This window comes from Rhinatrema bivittatum, chromosome 2 (assembly GCF_901001135.1).
Source record: "Rhinatrema bivittatum chromosome 2, aRhiBiv1.1, whole genome shotgun sequence".
In the NCBI taxonomy this organism is placed as follows: domain Eukaryota; kingdom Metazoa; phylum Chordata; class Amphibia; order Gymnophiona; family Rhinatrematidae; genus Rhinatrema; species Rhinatrema bivittatum.
The window spans coordinates 170,088,896-170,100,895 of NC_042616.1; the positions used below are offsets into that span (position 1 = coordinate 170,088,896).

General features: G+C 44.2%; 1 protein-coding gene across 3 annotated transcripts in view; it reads left to right on the forward strand.

Annotated features, from left to right (window-relative positions):
* Positions 1 to 12,000, forward strand: part of RBM48 (RNA binding motif protein 48) — a 44,538-nt gene that overhangs the window by 9,214 nt on the left and 23,324 nt on the right. For all 3 annotated transcript variants that reach the window (XM_029588871.1, XM_029588870.1, XM_029588872.1), the window contains exons 3-4: positions 206 to 351; positions 4,320 to 4,891. In XM_029588871.1, coding sequence (XP_029444731.1) covers positions 206 to 351; positions 4,320 to 4,891 — 718 coding nt within the window. The remainder of the gene's footprint in view (positions 1 to 205; positions 352 to 4,319; positions 4,892 to 12,000) is intronic.

The window sequence follows — 12,000 nt, forward strand, 5'->3', positions numbered from 1 at the left end:
TAGATCTTACATCATCTGGTAAAGAGTTCCAAATTCAAGGACCTGCCGCCGAGAATGCTGTTGATGTCAATCAATTTTGGAGCAAGTTGATATTGAAATGTGGTGTAAATGGTTGAATCTGATGCTTACCTAGTTGCTTTATTGAAACTCCTGTGAAATATGATGCTATTCATATGCTGTTTACAGAAAATATTTCTTTTTGTAGGGTAGCCAAAAGAAAACTGGATGAAAGGAGTTTCTTTGGTGGCTTGCTTCACGTATGCTATGCTCCGGAATTTGAAACTGTCCAGGAGACAAGAGAAAAGCTGCAGGAACGAAGAAAGTTTGTAGCTAAAGCAACATCTAAGAGAGGTATGTAGCTGACTCTGAGCAGTGTATGTTTTGGACAATGGCTGTCATTTGTTTTTGCTTACTCCATGTAAGTAGGATGCGAAAGCTTGACATGTTTGGTTTTCTACTTTCGTTTTTATTATTCAGTGTTACATAAGGTATTATAGCCAAGGAAGGAACATATCCAGACACTCAGGCCGATTCAATAAGAAGTGCATAAAAATGTGTGTCCAAGCTGGGTGCATGTTTTTTTAACGAGTGCACATCCACCTCTCCTGGGCACCTGGTGCTATATTAAAATAAGCTGGTGCATTAAAAGGGACATGCGAGGAAGAAATTGTGTGTCTCTAGTGCCCAGGAGACGTGGCTGTGCTCTTATTGCTATGGGCACTCAATATGAACCATAGAGATCCACTAAACATCAATTAAAGGATTAATGAAATGCATCGATTTATTAAAAAAAATAAAATTCTGGATACACAATATACACACACAGTAGCAAGGGGTGAAATCAGCCTGGAGTGTGTATATTGTGCTTTTCAATATATATATATAAATGATCTGGAAAGCAATACGATGAGTGAGGTTATCAAATTTGCAGATGATACAAAATTATTCAGAGTAGTTAAATCACAAGCAGATTGTGATACATTTACAGGAGGACCTTGCAAGACTTGAAAATTGGGCATCCAAATGGCAGCTAAAATTTAATGTGGACAAGTGTAAGGTGTTGCATATAGGGAGAAATAACCCTTGCTGTAGTTACACGATGTTAGGTTCCATATTAGGAGCTACCACCCAGGAAAAAGATCTAGGCATCATAGTGGATAATACTTTAAAATCGTCGGCTCAGTGTGCTGCAGCAGTCAAAAAAGCAAATAGAATGTTAGGAATTATTAGGAAGGGAATGGTTAATAGAATGGAAAATGTCATAATGCCTCTGTATCGCTCCATGGTGAGGCCGCACCTTGAATACTGTGTACAATTCTGGTCGCCGCATCTCAAAAAAGATATAGTTGCGATGGAGAAGGTACAGAGAAAGGCAACCAAAATGATAAAGGGGGATGGAACAGCTCCCCTATGAGGAAAGGCTGAAGAGGTTAGGGCTGTTCAGCTTGGAGAAGAGACAGCTGAGGGGGGATATGATAGAGGTCTTTAAGATCATGAGAGGTCTTGAACGAATAGATGTGAATCGGTTATTTTCACTTTCGAATAATAGAAGGACTAGGGGCATTCCATGAAGTTAGCAAGTAGCACATTTAAGACTAATCGGAGAAAATTATTTTTCACTCAACGCACAATAAAGCTCTGAAATTTGTTGCCAGAGGATGTGGTTAGTGCAGTTAGTGTAGCTGGGTTCAAAAAAGGTTTGGATAAGTTCTTGGAGGAGAAGTCCATTAATGGATATTAATCAATTTTACTTGGGGAATAGCCACTGCTATTAATTGCATCAGTAGCATGGGATCTTCTTAGTGTTTGGGTAATTGCCAGGTTCTTGTGGCCTGGTTTTGGCCTCTGTTGGAAACAGGATGCTGGGCTTAATGGACCCTTGGTCTGACCCAGCATGGCAATTTCTTATGTTCTTATGTTGTGTATTTAGAATTTTATTTTTTTTTGTAAATGATTAATTTAATTTATTCTTTAGTTTTCTACTGTTCTCTATGGTTCCTCCTCCTGTGGAGGATTTTTTTCATAAGCCCATGGCTTGCGAATGACTTAATGCCAGCTCCAAGGCTGGTGTTAAATTTTCTGGGTTAAAAATTGTGCATTGGATGCCTGGGGATTTACTCATTCAGGGGGTAATAGCTAATAGCCTCATCTACATGGAATTTCCATGTGATGAGTGCTATCAGCTACACAGTGCTAATCCCCGTATTGCATTGGGTGTTAGTCTCGCACGTCCAAATCAAGTGTCCAACTGCTCCTTAACCTGTGCGCTAGGTTGGGTGCACTTTATTGCATCCACCCCACAGTTCAGTAATTATGGGCTTACCAATGAGTTTGTTCAGTGGTTGTCCAGCTTTCTTTACTTTACTTTACTTTATTACTCTTTTTATATTGTGGAATTTATCCACACTTTTCTTGTTGTTCTAGGGTAATGAAGAAATTAGTATAAAAATTAAAAAAAAAAAAAGGTTTGTGGTTTAATGCCTTAATTCAGGAAAATTCTTGTGCCACATAAAAGGTTGAATATCTGAAGACATCTGGGGCTGGATGTGCTAAGGATTTTCTCCCATTTTGTGTATGGGGTAAAAAGCTTAGTACATAAGCTGCTGCATTCTTTTCTCATATTACAAAACTAATCTTCAGGCCAGAAGGCTATACTTGGTTTTGTCCCCTGGAGACCGAATTTCACAAGATGCTTTATTGCGTGTGTTAAGAACTGGATCTTAATTTGCAAGGAGAAGGATAAAACTTTTCATGTGGAACACAATGCTGACATTGGATATTGAGAACTGCATGCGTTCATTGTGATTGTTAAGGTAATCACTGGTTCTTTTATTTTATGTTAAATGTGAGAGAAGCAAGAACATTCTCCTAGTGCAGTATTCAAACACAGCTTAGGCGTGTGCCAGGAGCATTCATGCTGCAATGCTCCATCCATCCCGCAGTTTGATGTCTGAAGAAAGAGCAGTTCATGGAACAAAATTACTAGATATTTTTGTAATAGTAAATGTGAATTTATTTTTTTTTTTTAATATAATTGTATTACTTATAAAGGTCTCTTACTTATGAGTCCGAAACTTTCTAGAGAGTCTTGTAAAAAAAAGATAGATAACCTATCTATCTTTTTTTTTCTTGTTGTAATATTTCTTAGCAGCTGTTGGGGTTGAAAAGTTCTTATTGCACCCAGGGCCAGATGTTTGGCAAATGGTGCCCTGGGCAAAGAGCACTCTTCCTCCTCTTCTCGCTCCCCATCTGATGGCAAACCCCCACCATGGGCCTCTCTTCAGCTGCAGCAGAATGGTGTCCGTCGTAGCCACTGGGCCTCTCTTCAGCTGCGGCAGGATGGGATCCACCATGGCCATGCTGTTGCAGGATGGGTGATGCTGGCAGTGCCCAGGGTGCCCCCCCCCCCCCCCAACTCAGCCACCCCAAAATCTGGCCCTAACTGCACCATTTAAAAAAAGAATGCAGTTTTCCAAATATAATCCTCAAAAAGAATTTCATGTAGGTGTATTATTTTTCATCTGTAGTATCTTAGTATCTTTATGTATCATGCAGACCTCCACGTTAGCATATGGGCATGTTTTAAGTATCCCTATGCCATTCCACATATAATTACTTAAGCTTGTTCCTGTTCGATGCCAATTAAATAACATTAGTTTATTGCTAGCACTATCTTTTTGCTGTCTGTAGCTGCTCTATGAAGTCCTGCTTTTGCTCTGCTCGATAAGAGGTCGATTTTTTTAAAAGGCGCTCAGTTCCCAGCACACGCTTATGGATGCAGCTGTTTTATAACATGCGCACTGGGAACTGCCTCTCCTCTTCACCCCTACCTAGCTACTCCAGATTTTTTGTTTCATTACTTACTGCTCCTCTGGCCCCCAGCCTGTCCCTTTTAGCTGGCCTGGCACTTCTGTGTGTATTGGGGATTACGCATGGGTTGGGCCCTTTTGAAAATGTGCACGGTGCGCACAGGGCCATGCCATGTATGTAACCCCCGAATTTTACCCATGCATGGCTTTTAAAATTTGGGCGTAAGTGAATGGTTCTACATATAGGCAACCCAAAGAGAGAAACGAGTGGGTCCTCTGGTAAGAAAAACTGCACTAATCGATTGTAGCACAATTTGCAGGGCTTTAAACTTGGGTGTTGTGTAGAGCATGAAATGAGAGGGTTTCTTGTGGAAGAATATAAAGACAGTGAAGGCAAATTGTAAATGTTTTGGAAATGTTGAAGTCTGCCACAAATGGTTTCAACCAAAGTACGCTGAAAAAATAAGTTAAATACTACTTCTAAGATATCTCTGCCTTTGTGTTTTAAAGACTGGCTTGTAACGGAGACGGACCAGAATCAGAATCAGGCCGCCTCGGAGCATTCGGAGCACAGTTTACAACCAGAGAGATCAGAGTTCAGCACAAATGATACAAGCATTTCCAGTGGGACTACGTATTCATCTTTCACCTACCCACTTGACTTACCTCCTTCTCAGTCTGTACCCCAAAAGACAGCATCTTTTTCAGGGGATCCCCTGTTGAGAGTGACACTACCAACCCACGATGGGAATTGGCTGCCCGAAACTTCCGCAGACAACAGCCAGGCCATGTCATCAACTCAGAGTATTCAGTGGGGAGAACAGAATATTCTAGCACCTACCACAGGACCCCAGAAAAAAGAGCCCTTTGACAGTGGAATTGGAAGATTTATACCCCGAACTACGCTGCTGGAAGAGCGAAAGAGAAGGCGAGATCAGGGAGCTGCAGTTCATTTTACTGGGACAAGTATGGATAGTAGTGAAATAATTATTGGGCCAATGTTGCCTGAAATACCCAAAGTAGACATGGATGACGAATCCTTGAATATTTCAGCAAATGCCATTCGAAACAAGCTGAAGGAAGTAAGTCTTTATATTTAATGTACTTTTCGCAAACAAACCGGCCGATGCAGTAATCCGGGCATTAAGAAACTGTGCACTAGTATTCAGTGCACATTTTTAATGCTCAGATTCATTTATTCTTTAATTCCCGATGCAGTAAGCTAATGATATGCTAAAACATCAGGAGTTAAAAAAAACAAAACCAAAACAAAAAAAAAAGTACATTTTGTGTAAAATGTGCGTTCAGCACAGGCCAAACACTTGAGAAGGGGGGGAGGTATCCCTGACAGGCTGCATCACATACCGAATAAGTACAAACCTATCTGGCTATTTGGTGTAATTCGCTGCTAGTTAGCAGGATACATACTTATCCGGTTAACTAGCAGTGAACCGCACCAGACAGCTACATAAATCAGTACTTATCCGGCTAGGTGGTGTGTTTCACATTTTGTTTAAGGATTTTAAGTGCCAGTGCACTAGCACTGGAAACTTAATTCTAGCTCTGACCATGGGTTAAGTTTCCAGCGGTAAGAAAGGTGCACTGGCCAAATGCAGTCGCCCTGCATGGGGGAGTACTGCTTAATGCCCTCCTTTGCATGGGCTTTCTATCAGCTCGATACTGTAAGGTGCGGTTGGAGATTAACTCGCTGTGGGCGCACAATTGGGACGCTTAAGGTGATCCTGCGATACAGTCTCCAGTTTCACGCGTCCTTAGCGCTTCTTGAAACCGACCCGTAACCTATCCCGCACGCAGCATGTAAATGATATGTAAATGAACGAATTAGCTATTTAATGAACGAATTAGCTATTCCCTCCGATACTGTGACGCTCGCTCCGACTATCGCTTTTTTTCCCTGCCGATTTGCCGCGCGTTTAACCTGTTAGTTTACCGCCTACCCCTACCCCTGCGATAGAGGCAGGAGTAAGGGTAAGCGGCAAACTTTCCCCCAGCCCCCGCTCACCTGCCCTGGCCGCGTCCATGGGTGCCGGTCTCCGGGGTAGCCCCAGTCCTCTCCCTCCTCCCGAAGCGAAAAAAAAAATCCAATGCGGCCCCACTTCGGCAGCTCCCCTTCGGCTGAGACGGCAGTGTAAAGTGAGACGGACCACGGCAGACCTTCGGCGGAGACGGCACTGTAAAGCGAGACGGACCGCGGCGCGAGGAGAGAGAAGACGCAACTTACGTCACACGTCATGCCTTGAGGTCAAATTGCACGAGGGGCCTACCCGTTCGGGCGTCTATCTTCGCCGGCAGCTGGGAGGCAGAGGAGCCGCTGTCCGGAGGAGGGCTGGCTGGAGTAAGTTGCGTCTTCTCTCTCCTCCTCTCCTTGCGCCGCGGTCCGTCTCGCTTTACAGTGCTGTCTCCGCCGAAGGTCCGTCTCGCTTTACACTGCCGTCTCCGCCGTAGGGGGGCTGCCGAAGGGGAGCTGCCGAAGTGGGGGCTGGCTGGAGTAAGTTGCGTCTTCTCTCCTCCTCTCCTTGCGCCGCAGCCACCCTCCCCCTCCGGACATCGGCAACGACCGCGGCTCCTCAAGACTGCTCAAGACGTGACGTCACATGCCGTGATGCCAAACGTCATGACGTCACGTCTTGAGCAGCCAATTGCACGCATAGGAGCCGCTTTCCCACGTGTGATGCGTCTGTCTGACAGCTGGAGGCTGGAGCCGCGGTCGTCGCCAATGTCCGGAGGGGGGGGGGGGGCTGCAAAAGTAAGTCGCTTCGTCGCTTTAAACTGCCCCCCCCCCCTCCTCCCGGAGCAAGGCTGCTTTTCGCGCCCTGCTTCGAGAGGAGAGGAGAAGGGACTAGCAGGCCCGAGCCTAGGATTGCCCATCTCTCCCCTCGCTCTCTTGCTACTTTTTCGGTTTTGTTTTTTTTGCTTCGGGAGGAGGGGACAAGACTGGGGCTGCACCGGAGACCGGACGCGGCCAGGGCAGGTGAGCGGGGGCTGGGGGAAAGTTTGCCGAGCATCGGAGAACATAACTGTCCACTTCCTGGTACCTGTCATTTCAAATGTCATTTGAAATGACATTTGAAATGACAGATACCAGCGCGGCCGTGAAGCATTAGGCCCGCGCACCCAGGATACTGTATAGGCGCTCTATACAGTAAAATGGGTTGCGCGGGCCTAACCTTCGCCTAACGCTTCGCAGACGCGGCATGCATTTGCATGCAATTTGAAGAGAGTATCGAGCGGTAGGTGAAGAGAACTGTGCGTGCGGGGAACGAGGGTGCACCTGGCACTGCCGCACTCTTTCTAACGCGGCATAACTGTATCGACCTGTATGTGAGGGCATTTAGAGAGGCACATTTTCTACATGCAAAACTCCTTGCTTCAGTAATTGTTGCGCACAGAAAATGTGTGCTGAAGTGCAGGTAGAAAGGTGCTTTTAGTTGAATGTACCTTTCTGCATTGGGCCGACACTGTACAAAGATGCAAGCTTGATAAGAGAAATACTTCAGAAACCCCTGTGATGTTGAGCCGTATGCATAATGAACATAGAAAACAACAAATAAGGGCATCCTCACTTTTGATAAATGGCTAGAGATGAATTACCAGAAGTTGAAACATCTTGAGTGACCTTGAGAGAGAGACATCAGCTGCACCAGCATGTCAGGGGTATAGTCACCATCCTTGACTGTACGTCAGTGTTTTAATTGTGCTGATTTGTTCCTACTGTGTGTTTTTTATGCTGTTTTGTGGAGCATTTTCAAGCAATATGTCAAAAGGGTATTATATAACTAGAGGTAAAAGCCTGTCCAAGGATGGGAAATATTGTAAAGTGTTAGAAGTGAGTAATTTAGATGTGTGGCAGTAGAAAGTGCATGCTGAGTTTGGGTGTGCTGTGTGGTAAAACAGTGGATTGACTCTTCATTTGACAAAGTCCCTCATGAGAGGCTTCTTAGGAAATAAAAAAAACGTCATGAGATAGGGGGCAGTTTCCTATTGTTGATTGCCAAATGGTTAAAAGATAGAAAACAGAGTAGGGCTAAAAGGTAAGTTTTCTCAGTGGAGAAAGGTGAACAGTAGAGAGCGCCAGGGACCACTGCTTTTTAATATATTTATAAATGACCCGGAAATGGGAACAAGTGAGATGTTCAAATTTGTCGATGACACAAAATTATTCAAAGTAGTTAAATCACAAGAGGAATTGCAAAACTGGGAGACCGGGCATGCAAATTGCAAATGAAATTGAATGTGAACAAGTGCAAAGTGATGCACTTGGGGAAGAGTAACCCAAATTATAGCGACACAATGCAAGGTTCAACATTAGGAGTCACTACTGTGTTCAGTTCTGGTCACTACATCTCAAGAAAAATATAGTAGAATTAGAAAAGGTACAGAGAAGGGCGACCAAAACGATAAAAGGGATGGAACAATTCCCCTATGAGGAAAGGATAAAGAGCTTGGAGAAGAGAAAGCTGAGGGGAGATATGATAGAGGTCTATAAAATGAGTGGAATGGAACGAGTAAAAGTTACAGTTGTTTACTCTTTCAGAAAGTACAAAGACCAGGGGACACACAATGAAGTCAATAGGTAAAACATTTAAAACTAACAAGAGAATATTTTTTTTACTCTACGCATAATTAAGCTCTGGAATTCGTTGCCAGAATATGTGGTGAAAGTTATTAGTGTAGCTGTTTTCAAAAAAAGGTTGGGACAAGTTCCTGGAGGAAAAGTCCATTAACCATTTATGAAGGTAGAGTTGCAGAAATCCACTGCTTATTCTTGGGATAAGCAACATGGAATCTGTCTACCCCTTGGGATCCTGTCAGGTACTTGTGACCTGGCTTGACCACTGTTAGAAACAGGATACTGGGCTTGATGGACCTTTTGGTCTGAGTACAGTCAGAGAGAGGGGCAGAGTTCAGTTTCCATATGTGGTAGTAGAGAATGGATTGAATAGTACAGGGAATGAGGGATGGAACTCAAGTCCCATACAGAGAGACGGGCAGAGTTGAAGAGAACAGAGAGGGAGAGGGACAGAGCTCAGTTTGCATACTGACTTTTCAGGTGCAGGGCAACTTTCCACTTTATTATAATTAGAAGGATTTCAAAGTATTTAGAAAGCAGTTGAAGCATATTCTGTTTTGTTTCTAATGAATAAGTAACTTTGTGTCTTATAATGTTTTGTTTTTATTTTTAATGTAACTATTTTATTAATGACTGTAATTTGCCTATCTTGATTCATTATAGGCGAAACACAAAAATGTTTAAATAAATAAATAAATAAATAAAAAGAAGATTATATCATAATCTCCAGCTCCTCCCTATGGGGTCTTGGCCACCAGTATCTCTGGCTCCTGCTTTCAGGGTTTGATCTTGCCCTAAGTATTTAATTTAAGGAACAGGTGCCCAGGAATTTTCCAAATCTGTATGCATTCTTGTACATATAATCCCTCTCTGGTGCCCTGGTTAACTGGGGGCAACTCAGTACTTGAGTTAAGTCCCATCTCAGTTGTACAATCCTGGCATAGATTCTCTGAAAGGGAGGGAGGTTAATCTCCAGGCCCCAAAGCATATTGGTAGGGTATCTTGCAGGAGGTATGTTCTTCCATTTAAAATGCATTTTAAAATAGAATAGCAGCAATTTTTATAGTCTTGGCATGGAAAAATGCAATCACAGGTACTGGCATATATCAAGGTGATTACTGATAGAGATACAGAACATGATAGCAGGTACTATGCGGCCCGAACACATCTTCTGTTCAGCTTTATAGTCCTTTCCCCTCCCTCGTGGATCCTTTGTGCCTGTCCCAAGCTTTCTTGAATTCTGACACTGTCATCCTCTTCATCTCCACTGATTCTTGCTTTTACATCCTCCTGGTATCTCCTCACTCCTGTGCATGGTGTTTGAACTCCTGTGAATGGATGGTGGGCTCCTTGTCCCCAAGGATTCTTGCTGATACCTGCATTTTTCCAGTGCTTGAATCTTTCTTACATATCTGCTTCTCCCCTCCACGACTCCTGATTTCCCGTCGATAACAGGGCTGAATTAGCCATGCTGTCTGGGAGCGCGTTGTGACCGGTCAGTAGGCGGAGTTTTCTCAGGTAGTACAGAGTTTGAATTCTGTACGGCTGCGCGGTGAGCTTCTCGCGCGATTAGCTTGTTACCTCAGTCTCTTTTTTTTTTTTTTTCCACGAGCAGGACTGCATGCGGGGTTTTTCTCCTCCTCGTCTCTGAAGAGAATTTGTTTTGATTTTTTTCATTTTTTTTCCTTGGCAGCGATGGCTCCCAAGCCATCTGGTTTTAAGTACTGCCAATGCGATAAAATTATGTCCATAACAGATGGACATAATTACTGCTATATTTGCCTGGGCCCGGAGCACGACCAAGTCTCATGTCAAGACTGTGGTCGTATGTCGCCCCGGGCCCAAAAGCAACGCGCTGAAAAAATTGTGCGTTTAAAATCACCATCAACACAATCTTCGCCGGGACCGGCAAAGAGACCAAAGAAGAAACCAACTAAAAGGTCAGTGTTGCTGGAGGGTGCCTCGGCCAGGTCGGTAATGCCACCAGGGCTGGTGAAGGGTGTTGAGGCCTCGACTCCTCTCATGCAAAAAGCCCCTCAGGCGCCATTCAGGTCACAGGACCCTGTACCCATTCGCTCCCGCTCCTCGATGCCGAAGCACTCTGAGCATGGGAAATCTAAAAGACCGAAGCATTCGATGCACGGATCAGGACACGACGCATCGGTGCATGGTGCATCGGGGATCGGCGCAGCAAAAGATATTGACCCAAAATGCTTCACATCAAAACGTGCTGCACTCATAGTGCACGATACATCTAAGCATGTGGACGCAAAATGTGCGAAGCTCTCGACTCAACCTCAGACTTCAACACCTGCCTCATCACAGTCTTCACTACATGGTCAAAAACATCTTAAGAAGACACATAAAACGAAACATATGGAGTCATCAAAAACTGCACAGACAGACTCAGAACTAGATATGGAACTAGTCTTGGATCACAACTCTTCATGTAGCAAGGGTTCTGAATCTGATTGGTCTTCGCAAAGTAGACCACATTCCCTTCATCTTCCAACGCCGTGCCTGCCTCCTCAAGACTTGATTCTAGCAGCACTGCCTCCAGGTCCAACACCATCTCCAGGACCTTCACAGCATCATCTCACATCAAAAGCGATGTTGCAAATTACAAGGGCATTAAATACTTTTTTACAGGATCTGGAGTCTGCATCTCAGCATCCAGTTCCACCTTCTCAACCTTCGCCACCTGCAGTACCGAGTCCTCTCCATCCAACTCAACCAGCAGCACCATCTCCAATTCCAGACCGACCAGGTTCTCCGGATTCGCAATGGTCAACATCACTGGGCTCATCCACCGGATTCCCATCGGATCCTCCTGAAAGTCTCCCGGAGCCTTATTCCCCTCCTGAAGACCCGTCCTACGCAAAGTTCATCGAGAAAGTAGGCTCTCTTTTAAATATTGAAATGGGAAAGGTACCTGATCCTCAAACAGAGGTTCTTGGAATACTGAAAATGTTTGAAATGCTGCCAGAGCCCACAGCTCTACCACCACATGCAGTACTGGATGCAGTTCTTCGTAAAATGTGGGAAAAACCTTTTACCACCACAGCCGCATCCAGGAAAATGGACTTAAAGTACCATATGTGAAATTCCACAATTTATGATTCCACAACTCAATAGTAGTGGAACAAAACTGCATGGCAGTTCACCACCAGGCAAAGACCATAAATTGATAGATGACTTTGGCCGCAAGGTGTACCACTCGTCCATGCTGCCACAAAATTCCAACACCATCAATTTTACGTGATCTAATATTTATTTGAATGTCTCCAGAGATTACGTCCATTATGTTTGGCTTCGGATAACACCTTACCACAACCATTTACAGACATGGAGGAAGGTCTTCGACATTTACTTCGTTTTGTATATGAATCATTTGAGTCTTCTGCAAGATCCTCAGCTACTGTGATAGCAGCACGGCGCATGGCATGGTTGAGAGTGAGCGCAATAAGAGAGGACATCCACGACAAGTTGGTGGACATACCTTGTCTAGGAGACAATCTTTTTGGGGATAAATTTGGGGAAACTGTTACCCTTTTAAGGGAACAGAATACGGCTGTACTATCGCTAACATCGCCAACAGAC